Genomic DNA, 27,928 nt, shown 5'->3' with positions numbered 1-27,928 from the left:
GAAACATATTCACAGACCACAGACAGAAAATTCATCTGTATAAGCTCCTCTGAAAGATTAAGTTGAAGAAAAAGTAAAAACCACAAATTAGAAGTTTCTAATAAAATATATTCCATTTTAATGACCGCATGAATAGGTTAGGAGTGTGGACGCTATACATACTACCAAATATGAAGAAACAGAAGTTGTTTTTTTTTTACATGTCAGAGACAGTGAATAAGCTCTGTTTTATCATTGTTGGGCACTGGTAGGAAGAAGGGCAAGATACATTAGGGAGCTAGACAACCTTGGTTTCTACTATCTTCATAAACAGGTTTTAAACCACTGAAATGGAAGTTGATACAGAGCTAAATGGAGCTGGCAAATCCCATGTCTTATCTTTTTGTAACAACTTATATAATGTATGGTTATTAGCATAAATTGGGACATGATACCTATGTACACGGAATTTCCTTTCTTGTTGCTCCTTCCTGAACATGTAAATTTAAGCAAGAAATATAACTTTTTTACTTTGATTTACACACACACACACACACACACACACACACACACACACCACATTTGGAAACTGATCTTTGGTATATTTTGTTCTTACATTTTTAGGAGCTAGAGATGTAGCAGCTTAGTGGTAAAACATTTGCCTAGCCTGCATAAAGCCCTGGGCTCAATCCCCAGTACACACCAAAAAAAAAAACTGTTATCTTGTAAGTAATATACATATAATATTATTTCTTAAGTAATAAACTTAGAAATCCTTCAACCATAAGATCCTCACTATATATAACTTAAAGCTCGAGAAAGGGGAAAAAAAACCTAAGTACTCCTAGTAATCTTATTAAGTAATGTCAAAATAAAACTGATTTTAAAAAAGAAGTAGACCTCTATCAAAGAAAGGAGCTACCCAAGTTCTTTTCTGCTAGTGAGCTCTTGTATAGAGTTAGGATATAATTTATTCCTTGACTGCTCCTTCAAAACTACTGAATATCCGAGCAGGTGCACTAATAAACAATGAGAGACAAAGCACAAGAGTGTGAAAGCAAGAAAATGAAGAGGATGAAGAAGAGGGAGAATGGAAGGAAAGCCATGATCGAGCTTTTTTAAGACAATGATAGTAATTACCCAAGTTGGGAAAAGTGTCCTTATGTTACCAGGTCCTTCATCCCAAAATAATCAATTTCATTAAAACACTGACCAGTCAGCAGTGATTATTGTGATGATACTGTTAATAACACATGCATATCTTGCATTGTTTCTAGTACAAAACTTACATAAAGATCATATATATATATATGTGTGTATATATATATATATATTCTTCCCTCCGTATTTTCATGACAGTAATGACACATAGGCTTGGATGTGATTCAAGCACAATCTAATGTATTACACATTTGGCTCAGTTCCAGGGGAGCAGGTGTTTTAAATATTCTAGTCACATACCCACAATGTATACAGCTACTGGGGAAAATAGATCATTTCTGAACCACTCATATATGTTCTCAACCATGCCTATTTTTTTCTTTAAAGACTTCACAAAGATGGACTTTGCTGGGAAAGAGCCTTGCTTTTAGCCATAGGAGGCACAACAAACTCAGTTCTAAATTCTGAATCTGATGTCTAGCTACTGATATCAAGTCACTTGATGATAATCCTCAAGAAAAATAAACATGAAAATATCTCAGCTCTTTCTACACTAAATTCCTACAAATATGAGATGTTTCATTTAGATTCAAGAAAACTCTAGAAAATTGCTTTAGTATGATTAGAGAAATTTATTTTGCATTAGGAACTACCCTTCAGTTTGCAAACATCCTAACATAAAAAAACCTGACTTTCCTGGAATCTTAATTACTAAATTGAACTATTTCCTTCTGGAGGAATTAAAAAAAAAGAAAGATAGTAACAGCTACACAGAAATGTATCTACACAAAAGATGGTTCTAGTTTATTCAAAATGGTTAGCTTCATGCTGTATACACATGTGCAAAAACTCCCATTTTTAATACTTTTATATATGGGTGTAGGGAATATAATACTTGTAGTTTTGAAGCTGATGAGCTCAGATATATGACTTCCATTTCACTAAGCACAAGTTCCTGTGTCAGACTAAGATTTTAATTCATCTCTATCCATCCCTATAGATTCAATAATAAAGTAATGCAATACTGGTGTGGTGTGAAAAATTTCTAGCTTCTTGCCACCTACCTTAACCCTCCTCCTTCATCTCAGGATAGAGTGGATTTCTTTGATGATTCGTCAATAGCTTTCATTACCTCATGGAAACAGACTTTGAACTCTACTTTACTTCCTCTTTTAATGATCCTATTTCCCCTCGTCTTTTAGCAGTGATCTTTAAAAAGAGTGAGACTCTTCAGAATGATGGTAATGGTAGACTTGAGGCATTTTGAAACTATTAGGTGGTTAATATGTGGTTAATATTTATTCAGCAGAAAATTGACTTTAAGCTCATGTAGAAAGCCTAATCTCATCATCATAAGCTCTTTAAGTGTTATATAACTTAGTTTAATTTCAGCCTTCAGAAACTCAGTTCTTATCTGAGATACTCAGTTATTGGCCTCGATGTAAGAAGCCTCCAGAAACAAAAACAAAAACAAAAAGAAACAGGGTGTTTGCTACTGTGGAGACAGTCTGTAACTGTGGATGGCATTTTCTCTCCTGAGTCAGGTCCCACCAGCCCTTCAAAATGATTTTACCAATAGTACAGATATTCTGCAAAGATGCAAAGCCCAAGTCTTTTTTTGTGTGTGTGGTTCTTGACTGGTAATTTTCCCCTTTTCCTTGAGACTTAGGGAAATTTTCACTTAAGATCACATGCTGCTATCTTCCTCATAACTTGAAGAGAAGTGAGATGTTTTGCACTCATTTCCGTGACTCTTCCTGTCATCTGGCCTAACACTGTTATCTGCATCTTTGTGAAAAGAAAGGAAAAGGAAGAGCTTCTGTACCTGTGATTTTAAAACAAAAAAAAAATTTTTTTGGTTCCCTGACTGGGAAACAAATTAAGACAAATTTTTATAAGACATAGGATACTTCTCCTTCCCCTGTTAGCGTTGCCTGTGTATAAAAGTACACATTTTTCTCTTTATCCCAGACTATCCCCTCCCCAGGAAAAATGTACTCTCGGATTTTTCAGCCTTTGCATCCCTTATCTGCTCAGGCAAATTGAAGCAAAAGAAGTGTGCTGTTAGCTTAACATGAAGAATGTAGGCTCCAAAAAAAAAAATTAATGAAATAAAAATTAAATAGATTTTTTTCCTCAGTGACACAGATCCAGAGCTCTTATTAAGAGTATTTTAATAATGGGAATGAACTTGAACTTTGTTTTGCCTAGAAAAGCATAGTCTGCTGTTATAAGACCGTCTGCCTTGCTAGTTTTAGGAATGTAGGAGTTGAAAAACACAATTCAACAACCTTTCTTTTCTCTCTTGAACTCAGGGGTGTCCTACTTGTTTGGCTTTTCTGCCTCGTAGCTGCCACTCTATCTTAAGATATAACTCCAGCCTGGGTTTTTACTGGTTATTTTGGAGATGGAGTCTCATGGATTTTTTTTTCTTATTTATTGTCAAAGTGATGTACAGAGAGGTTACAGTTTCATACGTTAGCCCTTGGGTACATTTCTTGTACTGTTTGTTACCTCCTCCCTCATGGATTTTTTTTTCTTAGCTATTTTTCAACAACACTCTTCCATGTCTCAGCTTCCTGAATAGCTGGAATTACAGGCATGAGCCACAAGCACCAGGCATTAATTATTTTAAACTATCTAAATATTGCTAAAGAAGCTTTCCTCTCTTTCCAGTTGTTATTATAATATATGATTATAGTATATGCTTGACTAACAAAAATGAATTATATGACAAAAATATCCCCTTAAGTAAGTTAGTAAATAAATAAACAGATAGACAGCAGACAACATAGCTTGAATAATTTTTTAATATGTCCTGGGGATCTAACCAAATGTGTTACATATGTTAAGCATGTATTTCACTACTGAGATACAGTCCCCATCCCTGGGTGTGTTTATGATTAGGCAGGCTTGCAGAGGCAAACTAGTCTAATAGATAGCCAGTAAATCCTGGAGAGCAAATGAGTTCATAAACCTCATTCTACCCAACAAGCTCTGAGGACTGACCAAGTTCCTGAAGCACACACACAGTGCCTGTTTTTCTTCCTCTTGGGGATGTCAGTCAGAGTGAAAGAATGGTTGTGAAGATTAAACAAGATCTATGTAAAGCTGCAAGCTCAGTTCCTGGCACAGATAAATGCTCAATAAATGGAAGGTGTCATTGCTGAGGAACAGATTGGAATTAAAATATTAAGAAAATTAATATTTTGATAGTGATGGAATACTAGTTTAATTTCCGCTTCATACCATAGGAAAGGAAATTTTGTTTTTAAAATTACCTAATAAAGGATATGGAAGAAATGATTGTGCAAATGAAAACTTTCAGGTTCACCACTGAACTAACAAAATGACTGAGGTTTCATAAGTTATGAATATTGAAATACCAAATTTGAAAATCAGGTTGCAGTACATTTTCATTGACAAAGCCTGAAATTACTGAAGTCATCATGACTAAAATGGAAAGAACTGGAGAGAGGGGCCAGAAGCTGACCTCCAAAGAAACTTGTCAGCAATGTCCATCCAGGGCCAGGAGAGTGGTGGTCTATGGGCTTGGCAGCATTGTGCTTGGCTGCACTACAGGTGCCCCTTCTCTGCCAGGGGTGAATATGAGGAGGCACAAAATTGCTGATGGCCTGTGGTAATGCTTTATGTTAGAACATAAAGTGCTGAGCCCAGACACAGTGAGAGGTCAGCTTCCATCCCGAAGGATCAGTTGTCATTTGAGTGTATTTTCCCTCCCTCTCTTTCACAGCACCATCTAATTCTCGCTCTGCCTCCGTTTCATTCACCCATCAACCTACCTACCTGTCTGTCTGCCTTATCTATCTACAAAATCTTATACTCTTATTCTTACCATCTCTTTCTTTAAATATTTTATTGTGCCTTTCTACTTTTTCATTTTTCACTGCTCTTGGCAGCTTTTTTGCATCATCATACTAAGTTGTAGGTGACTGAATGCAGAACTGAAGACTAATATTATCAATGTAACATATAAAGTAATGGAAAAATGTAATTTTTTGACCTATGATTTGGTGGCCTAACACTCTAGGAACTTGGACCTATAACATTCATAGCATAAAGAAAATAAATTGGAACTAATTTTAAATTATTAGTTAATTTTGTTTATAAACACAAATCTAAAAAATTAAAACAAAAAAAACAGATAAACCTCCCCATGAAACAATAAGCTAATTAGTCTAGAGAATATTAGTGTGTTTAGTCTTGAGAACAGAATGTAATAGGAAGAATAGTAGGTTTTCCAAGTATTTCTGACAAATTATATTCCATTTGTAAGTATTAAATCTAGATGAATTCTAGTTTTCCATAATGAATATATTAAGAATTTCTACAACCTTTGTCCTCTTACTGAGTCTTATTTATTTCTAATCACTGCACTCAATTTATAATTGCCTACAATAATATAAAAGGACCCTTCACATTAATACCATAAAATAACAGGAACTACATTATGGGACCAGGAGACAGCAACCCTCCAATAACAAATGAGCCAGGAAACCACAGGGCAGGTCCCTGTGGAAAGTTGATCTGAGGGTCCTAAGAAATGCTGTTAGTACTATTGATGTTGGTCCTGGAAATACTGTTTAGTTATTTTCTTTCTGGTGCCAGATGGAAATAATTATACTTTCTAACAAAGCAAAGTGTACCTCTTTGATTAGTGAACTCAAAATTCGCATTGCTTTTTATAATGCATTAATTGTGGAAAACTAGAATCCTCAGTTTAATACTTACAAGTGGAATGTAATTTGTAATTCAAAAGGCTCAGTTCTCTCCCAAGTATTAGGGATACTCATATAAGAGGCTCCTGCCTGCCCTCCAAGAGCTGGGTTTAGGTGGAAGCTGAGTCATGAAGCCAGTGGCCATGCAGAGTGAATAATTGTGAAAGGATGCTAAGGGGGACATATTTATAAAAGGAATTAGAATGACATGGATCTGTTTCATAAATACAGCAAAAACCATAGGAGGAATAGACTCAGCAACTGCCTGAGAATTTTTTAAAAAGCATATTTATGTTTTACAATATTTTATTTACTTGAAGCTACTTAATCATTTAAAAAAAGATCCAGCTGGGCACCAGTGTCTCAGGCCCATAACCCTAGATTTTTGGGAGGCTGAGATCTGAAGATTGTGATTTGAAGCCACCCTGGGCAAGACTTACCTCCAGTTAATATGCCAGGAATTGATCTGTGGCTCAAATGGTAGGGACCTAGCCTTGAGCTTTTCTGCTCAAAGGACAGTGCTTAGGCCCTGATTTCAAACCCCAGAACCAGCAAAAAATAAGATACAAAGATGAAGAAAGAAAAATCCACAGTCCCATCATACTTTCACTGAACACTTGCATTTTGCAATTGAACAAAAAAAATCCAACTATTGTTACCAACCCTCAAAAGAGGTTGTGATAAGAGCTATAGAAGATAACTGGACTAGAATGGATTTTCTTACAAGTACAGTTACTCTGGTTTATAAGGTAATAAGAGAAATAATAAGAAGATACAAGTAAAGAATTCTCTGCAGAGAAAGAGAGAAGGCAGGAAGCATTACAAGTTTACTGCTATGAATTTTGGAGAGTCTTATCTCTAGGACTTTCCTAATGCCTAACATAGGTATTTTCTGGAGGGAAGATTGTTCCTTGACCAATTGACAACATTTTATAGACCTAATGTCTACCTTCAAATCAACCTGCTGAACCTACAAAATGTGTCTTCCCTAGATTTTTACTTCCACCTGGCCTTTCTGGCCCCTTTTCTACTAGATACATTCACCTTTTCCTATTCAGACCCAATCTCATGAAGCCTTGTGGTGGTGTTAACTGAATTAACTGGCCTAGCTCCTAGCCAGCCACCTTCCACTTATTAAATCTTTACCGAACATTTTCCAGTACATCTATTTAAAAAAAGAAAGAAAGAAAAAACTGACCACATTAATGCTATATTCACTAAAGTCCCTGGAGAGATTTTTAACATATAAAGAGACAAGTAATAAGAGGAAGGTTAGAGATCAAGTCAGTTAACCTTTGATGGCCTTAACATTACTTCTGTTAAACAGATAGGAGACAGAAAGGGGAGGAAGAGAGGAATTCAGCATTTTAGGGTGGAAAGCTTGGCTTTTCTAGTGAAATCACCTTTTGCTTCATCTGTCTGTAGCTCCTTATCATCAGGCTGTCGATAACAGGGTTTGTACTGCACTGGTCCACAAGGGTTAACAGATGTGTGGCAGCATTCAACTGTCAGATACTGTGCTAGTTGCCAAGGATAAAAAGCCCTCAAGAGACATTGTGTAACAGAATCCTATAATCCAGAAAATGAGATAAAAAACAATAATATAGGTAGCAATGATATGAAAAAATGTAAATTATGAAATTCTAGGGAAGCATAAAAAGGATATGAATTTTAGCTCATTTTTATCTTTGTTTCAGCCAGCACTGAGGATTAGACTCTAGGGCTTTCCATGTGCTAAACAAGTGCTCTAGAATTGACCCACATCCCTAGCTCTCCATTTACTCTTTAGTCTCCACAGTGCTTGCTTTTCATAATTTAAATTTATGTATGAGGGTACTGAATGGTGATGTTCAGTATGGATGTTGCTAGGAGTAAAAGCAATATATGTTCTGGACACAAATCTAGTCGCTGCTTTTCCTATCTTCAGATTCCATTATAATTCCATTTTTTATAAGAACCTCCGTCACTACATATTTGGATTCCAGTATTCTTTCATTAGCAACAATATTTAGTGAACATGGTACATGAGCTGAGCATATTCAATTACTTTGAGTGAAAAGGTTATTTTTTTTTAATTTCTCTTTACCTGCAAGTTTGTTCTAACACATTGAGACTCCATGGCAGCCACCTAGCTCTGAGTTGTGTGTTCACCTGACACCATCGGAGGAGCGCGCTACACTCTGGAGACTGCATTTCTCTCTCCAACATGCTGGAGCATATGGGTCTTCTACAGTCTGTGGAAATACAGTTGTCAAAACTGGCCTTGGGATGTCCTATCACAGGGTCAGACCAAGACTCAGAATTAGGATTTAGGAGAATCTTCACAGGATATAATCACTGAGGAGGAAGAGTGTAAAAGACTGGCTTCCATCTTGCTGTAGCGTCCCTATAGAATAATAAAAGTAAAAACAAAGACAAAAAATTCTAAAGTAAATGTTTTTTAGTCACTCATAAACCATATAAGACAATGGGTTGGTTAACTAAAAGTGATAAAGGAGGCTAGGCGCATTGGCTCATATCTGTAATCCTAGCTACTTAGGAGACAAATCAGGACAATTACTAATTGAAGCTAGCTTGGGCAAAAGGTGGGATACACCATCTCAATAAATATCTGGGCATGGTCATATGCAGTTGCCATCTCAGCTATATGACAAGGATAAGTAAGAGGCCAATGGCCCAAGCTGACCTAGACAAAAACCTATCCCCAAAATAACTAAAGCAGAAAGATTTAGAGTTGTGATTCAAGTTATAGGGTACCTACCTAGCAAGTATAAAGCCCTGAGTTCAAACCCCAGTATGACCAAAAAATTAATATGACAATAATAAGTAATAAGCTAATAAAAAGTAAAGATTTATCTTTCTCTAGTATTCTCAAATATTCTTTGGCACAATCAATTATAAACTAATTGTGAATTTTTATTTGACATTACCTTATAAAAAGCTCTGTTTACAGGCTTTTTGTCTGATAAGCTAGTGACATAGTAAAACTCTAAACCACAGAGATCTCAACTGATTACATCAAGAATTATGTCCATGTGTCTGAGAGAAACCTAGAAATAAAGGATGTACAAAGATATCTCTTCACAATCACTTTGATTCTCAAAATGTTTCTGTTCGACTGGCCAAAAAAAAAAAAAAATGTTTCTGTTCTCCTGGCGATAACTTCAGGTACCTGTAGCTAGGACAGGTATAGTTCAGGACCCTGAACAGGTTAAGTACAGAGAAAGCCAACTACTTCTGTCCCACATAAATAGTCTGTGTTGTCTATATTATTCCTTAGCTCTCACAGAGGTATTCTGAGCATCAATCATGAAGTCATTACAGAGATTATTTAAACCTACCAGAACTTGTTCTACATATATGTTTTTGTAATAATTTTACCAAAACAAATAATACTCTTACTTTTGGAGACCACCCAACTCATTCAGTTTGTCAGTCACTGTTAGAAAGTATGCCTGTCACATTTGTTTACTTAAACATTGACCTGATAAACAGTAACCAAAAACCTATACTGAGCCTGCATGATAAACCAAGTCCTTTGTTAGGACTAGAGTTTTGCTTTCTTCATAGAATTCACTATCTTGTGCTGAAGCTGGTATATAAGAAGCTAAAGCACAGTATAACATACTTCATATTAAAGATCTACTAAAATACAAAGTATTGTAAGGGTGCAAAGAAGTGAACCTCTAAATGCCTAGGAGAGTTAGGAAAATATTCACTGAGCAAGGAATGACATTAGGTAATAGCTGGGCTGGGATGCCTAAGTCTGTGTAGCAAAGAGAAGGAAATAAGGATATTTCAGACAAAAATGAAGAACATCCATCAGCAGTGTTTGTAAAGTACAAACCTACCAGTCATTTTGGCTTATGCCTGTAATCCTAGCTACTCAGGAGGCAGAAGATAGAAGGATCCATTGTTTTAAGCCAATCCAGGAAAAATAGTTAACATGATCCTAGCTCAAAAACACCTGAGTTGTGATTGTGTACAACTATGGCCCTAGTTATTTGGGAAATGGAAGTAGAAGGATATTGGCTGAGGCTGGTCCAGGTAAAAGCCTGAGGCCCTGTCCTGAAAATCAAACTGAAAAGGCAGAAGCACAGAGAATGTGTTGCAAGTGGCAGAGTGCTTGCCTAACAAGAGCAATGTATATCAAACAAACAAACATATGTTACTTAGGAAATGATACAAAGAAAAAGGTCCCCACTGGTCAAATCATAGTCTGCTAGTAAAGGAATAAGGAACTAAAGAGCTTGTTATGCAAGCAAATGGCCATAGGGAACCACCACCATGGTCTATAAGGAGAATAGTAATATGATTAGAATTACATTTTGATTAGGCCCTTCTACAAATATGAAGGCAGACTGACTGGTAAGCAGAACCAAAAAACAAATGGACCAAGGACAGGAGAGAAAAATAGCAATATGATAGTTGAGAGATGATAGAATTACTGATCATTTCTGGGCCTCTAGTTAGAAAGATGGTTGCAACAATTGCTAGGGGAGGTAGTCTGGAATCAATATAACAAAGAAAAAATAAATTAGTAGAATCAAGGGAAATACTGTCAAATTGAGGACACATGATAACTGTGACAAATAGTCCCAAAATAACAGATGAAAAAAGATGTAGGATAGAGGACACTCTCACTTCAAATGACTAATCATGCACTGACTCAACTTATGAATAAAGAATAATTTATTGCTAGATGAGAGCCTACACAGAAATAAAAATAATAGTTTTACAATATGAATACCCAAGATAGCATAGACATCCTTTTACTAAAATAAGTTAGAAATGGCTTATAAAAGCTGATCCAAATAATGATTTTTAAAGAATCCATACATATAGGTATAGCCTGTTTCTCTATAACCCATTTGCACTTGAAATATAGTGGTCTATAAGGTTAGTATGTAAAATTGTATCCACATTTTAGACAGTATATAAACCTGATTACTGCCATGCACAGATAGCTCATGCCTACAGTCTTAGGTTTTCAGGAGGCTGAAATCTGTGGATCATGGCTTGAAGTCAGCCCAAAGCGGACAAATCTGGTAGATACTTATCTCCAGTCAACAAGCAAAAACCCAGAGGTAGGGGCATAATTCAGGTGGTAAAGTACCAGCCCTGAGGACGTGGCACCAAAAAAAAAAGAAAAAAAAAAGCTATTTCATGGTCTTCATTAATTTACTTCTCATCTCTCTTTCTTTATTTAATTTATAGTTCTATCTTATTTTTCTTCTTTAAGAATCTCAAGTAGAAACGTACTTACTGCCTTACATATGAAGCTGTAACCCCTCTGTACCACACTTTGACAATAAAGAAAAAGTTTAATAAAAAAAGAAATCTCAAATATCATCCATTATTCAGAAACATCTAAACATCTACAATTTGATACTTTGAGATCCAGCCTTTATTTCTCTCAATTTACACACACACACACACACACACACACACACACACACACACACACACACACACACATTATTTGGCATTGCAGTTATGGTATACTTAAATATTCCCTATTGAGTATTTGACTTCCAATCTCTCTTGGATGAACCCATGAGATATAGGAGTATTCATGCTGAAGTATGCCATATTTCCCAAGTCAGTCCTGTCCTATGCCAGCCTCATGACACACATTTTGTATAGGTTCCAGAAACGACATGGTAGAAGGCTCTTTAAAAAAACTCCAAACCATGGACTTACCCTGAGGAAGCCTGAGTCATCTGATTGGCTCTACAATCACCTTATTTTTCCATGAATTTCTTCAGGCCAAGGCTGGCCCAGAATAAGACCAAGGTCAGAGCCTAGGAGAATAATACAACAGTACACCCAGCATCTGAAGACTTCAAAAATAAAGATGAACTTTTCCCCCAGTTTTAAACCATGATTATTTCAGAAATATAATACGTAACTCATATTCCCAAAAGTTTCTCCATTATCGTTCCTAGTTTTTACTTACCAGTCCTAACCTTTACATTCTGCTGAAAATACTACCCCCATTTTTTCTGCTGCTTCACTTAATTCTGTGCCCTCTTTCCTGCTTCCTGTTTGATCATGCAGATTATATATTTTGAAATTTAAGATTTAAGCTGAGAACTGTTGACTCATGCCTATAATCCTAGCTACTCAGAAGGCTGAGATCTTAGGATCATGTTCAAATCCATCCTGGGCAAGAAAGTCTGTGAGACACTCCAAATAACCACCAGAAAACCAAAAGAAGAGTTGTGGCTCACAGTGGTCAAGTGCTAGCCTTGAGTGAAAAAAAAAAAAAATCTCAGGGACAATACCCAAGCCCTGATTCAAGTACCATAACCAACAAAATAAAATAAAATAAAAGCAAAACTAAATTCTTTTCCAAATATTTTATGAATAGTTATTTTGACTGAGTTTCTTCATTTATACCAATACCCCACTACCCCTCCCTTTTTAATCATTCCATGATAAAAAGCTTCTTATTGTAATCCATTTTGAATTACAAATTACGCCTGTGCTGCATTATTTTCTGACTTAAAAACTGTACATTTCAAAACAAGTAGTGAATCTGTGACATTTACACAGAGTAAAATACTGAAACTAAAAATATAAAACAAAATAAAAAACAAATCCTGAGTTATAAACTAATATGAAATGGGTATAAATGTAGTCAGATGTAATGGTAAATAAAAGAAATTGCAGTTGCAAAACACTGCACTGAGACTACTCTCCTTTCTTCTAAAAAGTTGCACATTCTTTTCTGTGTGTTCATCCACCCATTTCTGCCAGTTATTAGTGATGCAAACATTTATTAAACTCTTATGATATACCAGGCCTATGGTAAGTTCTACTGATGCAAGATGACTAGTAAACCACCCTTACACTCAGGATACTACGATGGTGGGGGGGAAACCTGTAAACAAAGATAATCTAGGGAAATCTGCATTATGTTAATGGAAATGTGTGCTGCGTTTGTCTAGGTGGGCTGTTCTATACCAAAACTAAGAAGTGAATAAAGGAAGGGGCTTTGTTTTCTTAGATACTTTAAATGTAACAGAGGAAACAAATCAATGCATGATGTATAATTAAGACTATAGTAGAAAGTGAATAAAACAGAAAGAAGGTGGGAGACATCAATTCCACTGAGTCATAAAAAGTTCACAAAGGATGATCTGCCACAGCTCCACTTGGAAAGCAGAGCTGAGACTTGCCCAGCTCCTGACCCGGAAGGAGAGCCCAGCTTGAGTACTTCCAACACAGGAGGAAGGGCCAGAAGATCCCTAGAAGCCACATCCACACTAGAGACCCAGTAATTTTATGAACGCTCACCTTGTGAATGGTTGTATGAAATAATCTATCCACTAGGAAATAAGTGATGAATATGTCCTTACTGCAGTAAACATGTTTTAGATACTTACCTAATATCTTTTATTTTGCTTATTAGAACATGTAAAACAACTGACTGAAAAAATCATTAAGTCCAGTGTTATTATCTTTTGACAAAGGGTATTTTTTTTAAGGAACGGTATTAAAAACAACAGCCATGAAAATCTCCAACTTTCCCTCCCCCCACCTCCAACTTTCCCCTGTAGAAGTAAATATTCATTGGAGTATATCTTCATAAACTAAAAGAATACATTGCTGTTATGGTTTTATGTTTTCAAGGTCTTTTTAAATTTTCCACCACAAATGGATTACATTTGGTATAAAATAAATTTTTATATTCTCAATGGAATATGATATACTTACCTAATTAAAATTTGCCTTCAAATATGCTGCTGTTTTTGGTATTTTAAAGTCTACTATTTCTAGAATTAAAAAAGAAGAATCATACTACAGTCAGAAACAGTGCAGATACTTGCTTGCAAGTTTTACTATTAAAACCTGTGAGGAAATTTCCTGGTACCTAAACTTCCCTGATTTAAATGGTGAAAATCACAGAATTTTAAAAACACAATATGATATTATAGATTTGTTCAGAGTTTTGGATTTTGAATTTGCATGGCTTGCTTCTAGATACCAAACAATGTCTTTCAGTGGCCACTCCCCAGATACTACAGGGTCCTGTGTACCATTTCTACTGGCCTCCCTCAACCTATATGTGTCTACTACTTTCTGAAGACTATTGGGCTTCTTATCCATAGACACTTATCCTCATGTGTCTGTGAGAGATGAGCAAAAACAAATTTGGGGGATCTATGGAAAGGAAACTACCTTTTGTAAGTTGACTTTTTTCCTTGGCTTTTGTGTGAACACGACAGTCACGAGACTAAAGCTAATAATTCCTTCATGTTTTCTTGACACATCAGCCCTCTGAAGGCAGGGTAACACTAGCTATGCAAGAAAGGGTGATTATTTTTATTTTAACAAAGGTTAATGAGAGTAAATTGGGGCTTTTCACAAAAAGACTTGAAATTTCAGCTTACAATGGGAAGGCACAGAAAAGGAGAGATGATGAAAGAAAAATGATGAAAATATATATTCTTTCAGTCTGAGACTGCAGACATGGAAAGAAATCGGCTGACTGGAAGCTTTTAGTCTGCCATAGTAGTTCTCTGACAAAAGCCAAATTTTACTTAGATAGGCCTAATATCAAATATATACCTTCATAGAACTTAAAATGGCTGATTGTTTGGTTATTTCTTTTCAGTAACAAGAAATAAATTTTAAAACAAAGAACTCAGGAATGTAACATATTAATTAATAAGAAAAGGGGAGTGTTAACTATAGTGTAGGATAGTGATTTGCTAGTTACTAGCATAATGTCATGACCAGAAACAGCAACTCCATGTGGTTTTTTTCTTTTTCTTTGTATTTTTTTTCAATTTTATTCCTTGCAGTAACGAAATAGAATCTGTTCCCTACATGTATTTCATTAGAATTTTTGAAGCACCTGTCCCCTATCATCATCAGTTGATACATGTTTCAAGTTTTTCTGATGAATAAATGTAATAATTCAAGCCCATATGTCCACATTTCTGAGAGGAGAGATCCCACGTGGTGGTTAGATTACCTGTCTGGACTCATTCTCCCATTTATTGTTTGGAGTATCTCACCTTCTGTCAATCTAATTACTTCTGTAAGAGCGGCTGTTCTCAGCTCACTCTATGACAATCACTACTTTGTGAATATACCCCAAAAGTTTCTGCAATTGATCTACCCCCAAAGTGTCATTTTCACATAGCTTGCTGGTTCCAGTATACCAGCTCACTCAAGGTTTGCATAGGAAAAAAAAAACAAAAACCTGGTGGATTCAGTAGATTTCCTGCATTACTTTGACATGCACAATAAATCTTTAAGAAACATAGACTGATGAGCTCTGTGTGTGTGTCTGTGTGTGTGTGTGTGTGTCTGTGTCTGTGTCTGTGTCTGTGTTTGAGAGAGAAACAGAAACAGAGTATTAAAGAGAGAGGAGAGAGACTATATGTCTAGCTCTTGAAATGAAACAGCACATGAAAAAACAATGTAATGGTCTACATTTCCTGACCAAGTACAGTTGTAAAAATTACAGATGCTTTTGAGGCCAGCAGCAAACATTTTGCTTTGCTAGAAATGTGCTTGAAGAAATAATGCTGAGGTGTTCGTTTAGTAAGCCTTTTAGTTCATATTGGCTATTACTGTGAATAAGTAGACTTGACTGACTCTAACCATAATTCCTTTGTCATCATTAAACAGCTGTAGATTTTTCATATAATAAAGATAAAGCTGCTCGTCTAAGTTCCACATTCACACAGTGAAGTTTATGCCATTATTTCTGTTTTCAGAGCTTTATAATTTCACCATAATCATTTGTTCTTGGCAGAAATGTGTTCTACAAGCACTCAGCTGAGGATTATATTTTTGAACAATTTCTCCAGTGTTCTGGTTACATATGACTATGGAAATTTGGAGCTTAATAATAATTTTCTCTTGGGTTCTGTTTTTGTGTATCTCAACAAAACTTTTGTAAATAACAATTTAACTTGAATCATTACTTAAACACTGGTGATACTCATTGCAAATGAAGTATAGTCAGATACAAGAAGAATTTTGGGGGGAAAATGTGCCACTAGTTTCTTTTTCCCTGGCTCATACCTGCCATTTGCTTCCTAACTCCATGCTACCTGCTTTGTTTGTTTAATGTTTTATAACGTTTTTCAGGTACAATGTGAGTTGATCTGATTTATCCTTTTAGTCCATGAACTAAATATTTTATTAATTAATAGATAGTCCCTCCCTTTACTAAAAGGGGGGTCTAAGAAGTATCAAGTTTCACCATATTTTCAAATGTAAACATTTCTCATGCCTATTTTTCAAAATTAGCACATCACTTATTGAAGCATTCAGTTTACTAATGTAGTTGGATGTGAGCAGAAATAATTTAGTCTGTCTCCTTTTTTCACAAATGTAAGTGAGACCAGGTGCTGGTGGATGATACCCATAAATACTAGCTACACAGGAGGCTGAGACCCTATGGATCACGGTTTAAGTCAGCCCAAACAGGAAAGTCCATGAGACTTTCAGTACAAAGTGTGTGTGTGTGTGTGTGTGTGTGTGTGTGTGTGTTTGTGTGTGTGTGTGTGTGTGTGTGTGTTAGACAAGATAAATCAGAACGTACTGATCCTGAGCTACCTTCCCTGGCTATGCTGGATTGAGATGTGGCATAAGGTTCCCCTAAACTTTTTGTAAAAGTCTTTTGAGAGCGAATGAGTTAATATTTGTAGGGATCTTGCAGGAAAGTATGAGTGTTTGGATTCCTATGAACCAAACAAAATATCTATCCCCCCAAAGCTTTGTAAGAATATTTAGCACACATGTATGTGCCAGATGGATTGTATGACAGTTGATAGGCCTCTCCTAACCCTTGCGTTCTGTTGTCAGAAATATGCATATCAAAACAACCATAATTTTTTCACAATAAGATTTATTGGATAAAAGATGGGTACACATTAAAAATCTACTGTCCATTTTTAAGACTATAAATTAACGCTATATAAGACTTTAAATTCAAGGTTTTTGTGTTTTTACATATGTCACAGAAATATACGTAGAAAACTTTTGGAAAACATTAAATTTTACCTGCTTTGTCTACATACATGATTTTTATTAAAAGAGAGGAAGCAATTGGAACTCAAAGCCTTGTACTTATTTGGCAGTAACTCTACTGCTGAGCTGCACCTCCAACCCTTTTTGCACTTGCTAATTTTGAGATAGGGTCTTGCTTTTTGCCTCTAGATGCATACTGGGGCCACAATCTTACCTATTTTAGACTTCTTTTCCTAGCTAGTATAACAACTACCTAAGCACAACTCTTCTTACAGTTCAGAAAGGGATCTCATGATTTTGTGTTTCTGGGCTGGCCTCCAACTGCTATATCCTCCCAATTTCAGCCTCCTAAGTAGCTATGATTACAGGTGTGAGCCACTGGCATCTGGCTACATAAGTGATTCCATATGAAATACATGAGTACAATGCAAGACACTTAAAATTTTTTTCTTAAAAACTCTAGGATACACAGAGATGAAGTCAGAAACACATGATAATACAACAAACTGTTATCAACCAGAAGAATGTTCTAATTGTTGAGATAATGTCAATAAGAGCTAGGAAATAAAGAAAAATTCATTAGGCTAATAGGATGTAGTGGCTTATATTATTACTATAGGGAACTTCTAGGAGTACTTACAGCAAGCTGATGACTGCAGATGACTATAGATCCATGATAGGGTATAAGTGGCCCCACCAATTCCCTGAGATTATAAATGTATATTTTTCCCTCTGTATCAAAATATTCATTTTAATATTCAAGCATTTTACACATAATAAACTGTAACCATATGTTTATTTATTATATTATACCACTGTAATATTAACAAATACTTACAGTACTGTAGGGCATCCTGGATGTAAGAAATAGTAGCTTTCTATCTGATTTCTTAGTAAAAATCTTCACCTCAGGAATTTAGGAATATTATACTTATTACACTTTGATGAGAGCCAAGAAGTTTAAAAAAAATCTTGAGACTGACACTCCTTTTTAAACTCACATTGTTTTATTTATCTTCCCAAATTTCATGAATTAAAGATGGAGTGCTATCTCAGCTTTCAATTCCTTCACTGGATGTTGCAGCTTTTGCTTTTCTTTGTTTATGTATTCTGTCTTTAATAAAGATGAGCTATGCTGAACTTTTTATTAATGAGAGACATACAGGTATACGTCTCTTTGTGACTGATCCTGGTAGTTAATACCAGGGCTATTAACAACTGTTGTTAGTCTATTAATAATTAAAATAGCAAGCTCTGTGATTAATCCAATGGTTTTTACGATCTTTAAAACAGAACAGTATCTCTGTACATCTAATTATGTGAAATAAGTTGACAACCATCATTTTTTAAAAAAGTCAGGAATCCTGAGTCATACTTTTTCAAACTCTTGCAATGTTATATTAGTATTTATCCTTTGGTGACAGCTGAAAACTAAACCAGATCTACCTCCAGTAGACAGGAGGTTCAAGATAACACTGACACTTTCATGTGTCAGCAGACACAGCCTCAGGGATCCTGCTCAGTTATAACCAGGAAAAACCATTGCTATTTGGTAGTTACTGACTTGGTTATTTGCAATGTTCTTTGGCCTTCTTACTCAGCTCAAGATAAGGAAGCCCTAAGCTCAGCTGTTATGACTTTTCCTCCAGCTAACGTTTACGAAAATGTCTTCTTGGTACTATAAATGCCAGTGCAAATTTTCACCTATACAGAACTCTAGAAAAACAAAGGTATTTTCCAAATGACAGACATCCCAACATTCTTATTTGTGCTTAGTGAGACTGTTAGCTGGGATCTCCTCTACCCTTAAGTGCTTATGGTGGGATAAGAGGCAGGACACCATTAGCCAGTATGTTGAATTTGATGGTATATTCCTGGTATTTTTGCATTTATCCTTATCATAAATTCTAAAATCATTGTATAATATCCTGATTTCTAATTCTGTGGAGAGAAACAGTAGCAACTTAATTGTAGCACCATGTAGCACATTAATTGTACTCTGCTAGAATTGCTTTTCAGTAGATATTTCTAGATGACTTCCATATTGCAAAACTTCAGCCCTCTTTGTTCACTGATGGAATTTAGCTACAAAAGGCATGTTTTTTTTCTGTGATGAGCACTCTGTAATGACTAATGGTTTCTCTCTTTTCTCTAATTTCCAATAGCATATGTTAAAAACTCAAAACTCTGTAGATGGCATGAATTTCTGTAACATCCATGAATGTCTCCTACAGCTTTTGTCTAGGTTTGAACTTTCCAAATTCTGTTGTTTCAGACGTTAAGAAAGAAGGGCCTTAATGGCTGTGACAGCCCTGATCCCGATGCAGACGATTCAGTAGGTCACAGCCCTGAGTCTGAGGACAAGTACAGAAAAATTAATGAAGACATTGATCTAATGATCAGCAGGCAAAGATTGTGTGTAAGTACTCAAACGCCCTTCATTTTTTTTTTACTCTTGGTATTTCTCTGAACCTGGCAGGCATTGAACAAGAAAGAAAACAAAGGCTGTGAAAGCCCTGATCCTGATTCCTCTTATGCACTCACCCCACGCACTGAAGAAAAATACAAAAAAATTAATGAAGAATTTGATAATATGATCAAGAGTCATAAAATTCCTGTAAGTACTGAAGGTAGATGGCTGGTCTGCTGATAACTGCTGCAGTAACATACCCTAACCCTGTCAGTGACGGCTTGCTCTAAGAAGCCCTGAAAAGTCAGACAGATAAAGAGCCATCTCATCCCACAGCCATGCATATAAAAAGCAAACTGCGGGATAGTGAAATTACATAATCTCAAAAAGTTGCCATTGAGAAGTTCATTCTGAGGTAGAGCAATTCACAAGAGGAAGAGAAAGATCTATAGGACACACCCTGGATTTACACAATCTTTTCAAACACACTGTTGCTACAAGTCACAATATACTAGTAAAACAATAAAAAAAATAGTTTAAAGATGTTCTATAAATACAGAGATATCAATTCTAGGTACACAAGTTGGAACTGCAATCTTTTCATGCAAACTGACAATCCTCACTTAAATAAAAGCTGATTTCTAAATAAAACTTGAACCCCCTCCCCATCATGAAATTCAACAACAGCACTGAAGGGTTAAAGCTAATGCTTGCTTCAGGAAACAGACTGCATGAGGCCTAATGGTAAGATTCCAATGTTTGTGTGCTGCAGTGAATTTTAAAGCTTTTATCAAAATATTATCTGCTTTGACTCCACCAACACTTCCCATGCTTAACATTTGGCTAAAATTTTTCTTAACCAAATCAGAAATTTCTAACAATTGGTCATATGCCTTGCCAGATATTTAAGAGAAATAACTCTGCATGTAATATTTTGTTTGTCCATATGTTTAGGGGGGAAGTATATAATGTCTATATTTTGTCATCAAACATGGTTTATTTTGTAGCAGAAAGGAAATAACTAATGTTCGTGTCTGAACTGTAATTGTACACAGGCTCCTCAGTAGGTAATGAATTTATTTTGAAAAAGTATATTATCTGAGACTAGAAAATCAGCCTAAACTTGAGTATTGAGGATAATACTGCAGTGAAAATATGTTTTGTCCATTGTATATGCAGATATGTGGGAAGAAAAGCTCTAGGCCAAATCACTCACAGGAGAAGTTAATGTGTTTCCATAACAGGTACACATCCAATTTGTGTTCCATTACCCTGAACCATAAAAAACTTACTAGTAAAATTAATTCAGATCAAAAGTCCTATCCTCATATACATGTCCTTTGTTAAATGAAATGTCAACAACATATTTTGTTAAATCCAAATTTTTAACTGTATCATAAGAAAAAGCTCTGGGGCTGACAGTGTCCATCCTTCAAGGTTCCATAAAATCAGGTGTCATATGCAGCACTTTCTGAGGGCACAAATTACCCAATGATGCATTCCTTATTACATACAGCCTTGCATATTTGTTACCAACACCAAAATACTTCAGTGATGAAATAGATATTGGGATTTTAAGTTGCCGAGAACTTTGATTTCTATGGCTTGAATTTTTCTAAACTTATACCTGTCTCTATATTACACACTCACATATATATGCATACATATGTATAAAACACAGATTATATAATGCTAGGTCAGAATTGCTATATATAGGGCTGGGAATATGGCCTAGTGGCAAGAGTGCTCGCCTCATATACGTGAAGCCCTGGGTTCGATTCCCCAGCACCACATATATAGAAAAATGGCCAGAAGTGGCGCTGTGGCTCAAGTGGCAGAGTGCTAGCCTTGAGCAAAAAGAAGCCAGGGACAGTGCTCAGGCTCTGAGTCCAAGGCCCAGGACTGGCAATAAATAAATAAATAGCCAGAATTGCTATATATAGAGTAGGATTTCAAGGCAAAGCACACACAATGCCTCAGGTAGAAGGGAAATTCCTGCCTAATTAGGAAAGAGGCAAAAACATGCAACGCTGAGATTTAATCCTCAAATTCCAAGACATGCACATGTGACTACCATCTCCATGTTTTAAGGTGAAAGAAATGTCATGCATACCTTGATCCCCTCGCAGCATTTCACACTGTCTTGTAAAGAGCTCAAAACCAAGAGACTTGATTTTTCATGAGGTACAGTGGTGAGTGGCAGGGGATGACAAACCACAGGGAAGTTCATGGGCAGAGCTAGGAGAAGTCACGCAGCTCCTGGTGGTGCCACGGAATCCTTGTGTCTTTACTAAGTGTTTCAGTTTCCACGATGAAAAACCAAGATTTTACACATGGCTCTAACTTGCTGGAAGTCAGTTTTGTTGAAAGTTTCCACAGCTGCTAAAACATTTACAGCAGGGCCAGGACACTCTGCCCTTTGTGTGAAGAAAATGTCTCCACCTCTTTAAAAACATTACAAAATTGTTTTCCTATTTCAAAGACCCAGTTTGAAGAGTTTCCCTTTTAAAACAGAAAATTTAATATTGCAGTCACCTGTCGGAATAATATAATTTAAGCCCATATTCCTCAGTGACGTGAAATAACTCATGGGTGATTTGGAATCTTGTCATGCAGCATTTCCTCATGCTGGGTTTGCCATGCTTCATGCAGGACTTCACAGCAAGCAAAAACAGCTCCATTTGCAGAACCAAGAATTAGGAAATAAGCTGAATGTGGTAGAGGTGGATGCAAGATTGGTTGAGAGTAAAGTAAAAGGGAAGAAGTGGGAGGGGGGAGGAAAGTGTAATTTCTTGAAAATAATGGACTGTGAAGAGAAAGAATTGATGTTGTACCCAGGTTCAAGGGTGGAGTTAAAATGAAAATTCCTTAAAATTATATGTATTCAGAGATACAATGCTTGTAAGAAGAAAGGAAGGAAGGAAGGAAGGGAGGGAGGGAGGGAGGGAGGGAGGGAGGGAGGGAGGGAGGGAGGGAGGAAGGAAGGAAGGAAGGAAGGAAGGAAGGAAGGAAGGAAGGAAGGAAGGAAGGAAGGGTGAATGAAAAGAAAGAAAGGCTGAGTATGTAGATCTGATGGGAACAAGTTGGCACAGCTCTTCAGGATAATTGGATGAAGATGGATGCAGGTGTAGTTCTGGTGAGGGATGGATGCGGTGAAGCCAAGGAAGACCATGTAATTACTGCATTGGACTTTTATCAACTATGAGGGAACATAGGGCAAGTACTAAAGCAATCAGAAAATGATGACAGTCTCAAATTTTGAGGACTGTAGGGACCTGCCACAGTTGCAGCCAGCCTTGAGGAAATTAGATACCAGAACTGGGTACTCACTAGTCATCAGAGATGTGTGATTTGTTTTCCTCTGCTAGGGGCTCTGCAGCTTTGTAACGGTTGTTTGCAATTTAAGATTATCATTATTTTTTGAAAGTGGAGATGTGGCAGGTGGTACTAGGGAGAAGAGAGAGAGAAAGAGAGAGAAGAGAGACTAGGCTCAATTGTTTGTATTAAATAAGAAGCACCTTAAAATATTTTATCAAAAATGTATTATTTGATTATATTTGTGTCGGTGTTAGGGCATGAACTCAAGACCTATGCACTATCCCTTCATCTTATTGCTCAAGGATGGCACTTTACCACTTGAGCCACAGCTTTACTTCCAGCTTTTTGGTGATTAGTTAGAGATAAGAGTCTTGCGGACTTTCCTATACCAGCTGGCTTCAAACCCTGATTCTCAAGTCTCAGCGCCAGAATAGCTAGGATTATAGCTGTGTACAACCAATACCTGCCTTATCACTTGATTTTTATTATCAGACTTAGTTTGTCATTAGTTTGGGAAAATTGTGTTTTGTAGTAGTTCAAATGTCCTTCAGACCTATGATAAGTTACCATTATCAATTTAGGGATAGAAACTAAAAAAAATCTAGCTATCACTTAGTTTGCATCTCTTAAATGCAGAACAACTTTGTGGGCATGTGAACGGGCCCTATTCTCAGACTTCAGGGCTTCCTTAGTGGTTTTGAAACTGTGATCTTGAAACTCTTAAAGGGAGTGGAGTGAGGTTAAGAGGTGGTGAGAGAGAAAATAAAGAGACAAAGAAGGGAGAATGTAGCCAAAATTGAATATATATCATACAAAATTTAAGAAAAGTGAGAGAAGGTTTGGGCTGTGCAGGATGGGTGAGAATGTTGAAAGGAGTGACATTAATCGAGGCACACTGTATTCATAAACTGCTTTGTGCAATGGTGACGCCTTTGTTCAAATACTTAACCATAATAAAAATATTTTTAATTCTCAATTCATTTAAACAAGAACTCCTCCACCTTTCCAGTCTGTACTAGATCTTGCAAATCATATACTCAGTCCAGCCTACAGAATGTAATTTAATTTACTTGGATCTCCCAAAGCCTGCCTTCCTGACTTAAGAGTTCTAAAAATTTGCAACCTGGCTCTGAGGTCTTTCCATGTTTGGAATTTTAGGCTGCTCTCTAGCCTTGATTTTCTATATAAAATTTTTTAATGTTAGGCATTTGAAAGCTTCCTAATTTTTGAAAAGTCAAAAAGAATAATATTAATTTCTTGGAAACAATTCTATGCTGCAATACATCTTCATCTCCCCCAAAATTTTCAAAGTTGTTCAGTCTCTGTATGTGTGCAACTATTTTGTGCTCAAATTAGGAAATTGAGGTCAATGGAGATTAAATGACTTGCCTCATTACATGGCAAATTATTATATAACTTGAACAGAGATTTCTGATCAAAAAGCAAATGTTCTTTCTGACTTTCTAAGATACCTTTGGACTGTAGTCATATTCAAGCTTGTGATTCAATTCCAAATTATCAGAGGTAGTTCCTTATGCAGATATAAAAAACACAGTAAAAGACAGAGAATGCAAATGATATTAGCATATTTTATGAATTACAAATATTTGAAGTATACTCTGATAAAAATATTCTGACTGTCATTTGGCCAATCACAAATTTATTTCACAATTATCACTATTAAATTGGTTTTGATCCAAAAATGTTAGAAACTAAATAATTCTTGAGAATGATGGTCATATGATGGGAGGGAAAAAGTGATTTACAGTGAACTGATTGTTGTGAGAGTTAGAATTTGTGGCGTAATTATTAATAACTAAATGTGTTTATTGCCACCCGGTGGTGGGGTATATGAGCTTTGCTCTCTAATGAGAGGTGATGAAGATTCTGTAGAATATTCAGGGAAAATAGTTTGTAGCTGATTCTTAGGTGCTCAGAATCAGTGGAATGTTTATAACAAGTTACATTGTGTAAAAATTAATACATATGTCACCATATGATAGCTTTATGGGCACTGATTCAATTTGAACAAAGGGAGTTTGTTTATGTTTTCCTAAGAATTCACCCATATTCCATGAAAACCTAGTTGAGTGCATTATTTATGTGGTTCACAAATAACAGGGTATTAATACTCAGCAATTATTTGTTTAAGGAACAATTTCAGGCTGCAATAGTTTATTTCTCTTAAAAAAAAAAAACACAAACATGCAATGGCCAGGTGCCAGAAGCACAAGCCTGTAATCCTACCTACTCAGTAGGCTGAGATCTGAGGATCATGGTTCCAAGCCAGCCTGGGCAGGAAAGTCCATGAGATGCTTCACTGCAATTAAACACCAGAAAACTGGAAATGGCACTGTGATTTTAAAAGTGGTAGAAGGTTGCCTTGAGCACAAAAGCTAAGGGACAGCACCCAGACCCTGAATTCAAGCCCCACAACAACAATACCTTATTGTCCAATGATTTTATATCAAGATCAAAAATCTCTGTCACTAGCTAGATGATTTTGCATCACTTACAAAATCTCACCAATTTATAAAGGTAAGAATTATATCTGCAATGAAGGAATGATGAAAGATTTACATCACATTATAAATATAAATTACACAATCTTGCAACTGCACAATAACTAACACAGTATCTGATAGGGTATTGTTGTTTTTTCTTGATAGTCCTGGGGTTTCAACTCAGGGCATGGGCACTGTCCCCAAGCTTCTATTTTTGCTCAAAGTTAGCACTCTACCACTTAGGCCACAACTCCACTTCGAACGCTTTGTAGTTTCTTAGAGATAAGAGTCTCACAGGCTTTTCTGAACCAACTGGCTTCAAACTTCAATCCTTACATCTCAGCCTGCTGAGTAGCTAGGATTACAGGTGTGAACCACTGGTACCTGGCTCGTGTTTTTGCATTAGTACTGTGGCTTGCTAAAAGTCCTCCCTTAGAGACAGATACTCATTTCTTATAATAGAAGTTAAGTAGACTTTGGGTTGCCTTATAACAAGAATTAGATAACTTTGCTTGCAGAATACTTTGACCGGATTTTGTATGAGATGGGAAATAGATGAGCTGGGTAAGGGAGTAAAACAAGATGGGAGAATGGTAAAGGAAGCATGTTGAACAGTATTAAATAGGGTGTCAGAGGGCTAGGAGCATGGCTCAAGTGGTAAAGCAACTATCTAGCTTGCATGAGACCTCAATTAAAGACTATCAATATCTAAAACACACACACATGTGTACGTGTGTGTGTGTGTGTGTGTGTGTGTGTGTGTGTATGGCCAGAGTTCACGTCCATAAGAATACAAAATGTCCAGCCAAGATTTAGAGGAGCTACTACGAGTTAGCCATTGTAATGAGTCAGGAATGAGAAAGGGAGGTGCAGATTGACAGGAGGGAAGACAACAGGAGTTGGTCAAAGCTGGAACTTGTAGGCACTCCTGCGCCATTGGAAGAAGCCAGGCTTCTTTACAGATGATGAAAGTGCTCACAGGGTTCAGACCAGCGGAATGCCATCATCTGACTAGTGTTTTTAAATTATCAAGCTAGTTTCTAAGTTGCAAAGAAAAGAAAGGCAGACAAAGAAAGACAGAAGCAGGGAAATATCTTAAGACATGACTGCAGTGATCCAGAGGAGAGAAGATGGTACTGGAACTGAGGTGTTGACTACCCCCCACAAGCATTGTGACTCTCAAAGATACTGAGAAGACAAATACTCCCACGTCTGTACAGTACCAGTGTTCTAGGTCTAGAGAGGTAATGGTCTGACCTAACTTTACATCATGATACAATTGGCAAACTCAGAAGGGTAACAGACAATAAGGAGAGAGTTAAAACAGCCCAGTACATTTATGCTTTAGTTGTTCTTATGATAGCATTTCATTTTTGTGCCTGGTTCCAGCCTCAGACCATCACAATCCTTCTACCTATTCCTCATGCTAGCTGGAATTCAGATGTCTACCTAACATACTGGGTTTGTTTGTTGAGATGGAGTCTTGCTAACTTTTTGCCCAGACTGGTGTTAAACTCCATAATCTAATCTTCATCTCCGAAATACCTAAGACTACAGATGTGTATCATCACCTTGACTTTCTTGGACCACTAGTAAAGGGATACAATATGTAATTCACTCTATAGTCATTTACAATGTACACTAATATTTACTGTTGTCTTAAAACACTCTAGAAGCTGGGCACTGGTGGCTCATACCTGTATTCTTAGCTACTCAGGAAGCTGAGACCTGAGGATCACTGTTCGAAGCTAGCAGAAAAGTCCGTGAGACTCTTACCTCCAATACACTGTTCAGAAAAAGCCAGAAGTAGCACTGTGGCTCAAGTGGTAGAGCACTAGTCTTGAGTACAAAGAGACTCAGAGACAGAACCCAGGCCTGATTTCAAGTCCCAGGACAGGCAAGGGAAAAAATATCTCAAGATATTTGGTCATGTATTAGATTACTTATAAAAATATTTAAATTCCAATATGCCATGGTATTTATCAAAAAATATTTTCTATTACCTCATTTAGAACCATGCAGGCCAACTAACCAGCCAGGAGTAAGTAGTTGGTCTTAGCCCTAGAGAAAAAAACAACAACAAAAAGTAAACATCAATACACACACACACACACACACACACACACACACACACACACACACGAGCTTTAGGTACAAGTGCATTTGAACTTTCACAATGGCATATTGTAAGCCCCGGAAGGCTTGTATAAATTTGTGGGGGGGTATATACATAATTATACAACTTTAACAACATGATCATCTCTGATACCATGAGTCTTCTGTTGATGTATTCAAACAGTATTTTCATTTATAATGCAGAAAAAGGAAAAAAAATAATGTTTATGACTGAGATTAGTTAGAGCAAGCAGAAACATAAACATAGTTTTGCTTCAATTGCCAAAATAATACCCCAAAATCAATCATTGGGTCCTGAATTGCTCTAATTAGGCATGCACACTGCTTTAGTTCATTAAACATTTGCCAACTTGCTCAGGATCTTGCCGTGTTGCAGAGGCAATGAATATATACCAAAATATGAAGCATCATGTATTTTCTGAGCTATCATTTCTAAATGAGAGTTATTGAATGGTACATGCTCTGTTGAAACCTGTATCTTAAAATGCCTATTATCTTTAGAGTTACTTTTAAAAGACAGACTTTTAAAAATAATAATTAAACTGTATGTGCTATTCACATGCCTAGAGATGATTTTATATCATTTAACTGCTGCATAAATAAGCTTCAATAAGCAATTAAACCAAAGGTTCTGGTTTGCATTTTAATCCCCCTTTTTTTCTGTGAAGTTATCATAATCATGT

The 27,928-nt window shown here is 36.4% G+C and overlaps 1 protein-coding gene across 14 annotated transcripts in view; it reads left to right on the top strand.

Annotated features, from left to right (window-relative positions):
* The window catches only part of Mef2c (myocyte enhancer factor 2C), a 173,607-nt gene that overhangs the window by 111,009 nt on the left and 34,670 nt on the right, over positions 1–27,928 (top strand). For 11 of the 14 annotated variants that reach the window (XM_048331408.1, XM_048331407.1, XM_048331419.1 and 8 more), the window contains one exon: positions 19,153–19,296. In XM_048331408.1, the coding sequence (XP_048187365.1) occupies positions 19,153–19,296 (144 nt within the window). Of the gene's footprint in view, positions 1–19,152; positions 19,297–19,356; positions 19,495–27,928 lie in introns of all 14 variants that reach the window. The other 3 variants (XM_048331420.1, XM_048331418.1, XM_048331422.1) reach the window with 2 other exon arrangements.

This window comes from Perognathus longimembris, chromosome 22 (assembly GCF_023159225.1).
Source record: "Perognathus longimembris pacificus isolate PPM17 chromosome 22, ASM2315922v1, whole genome shotgun sequence".
Lineage (NCBI taxonomy): Eukaryota > Metazoa > Chordata > Mammalia > Rodentia > Heteromyidae > Perognathus > Perognathus longimembris.
Note: the sequence above shows the minus strand (reverse complement) of the source record. Positions and strands in the feature narration are given on the sequence as shown.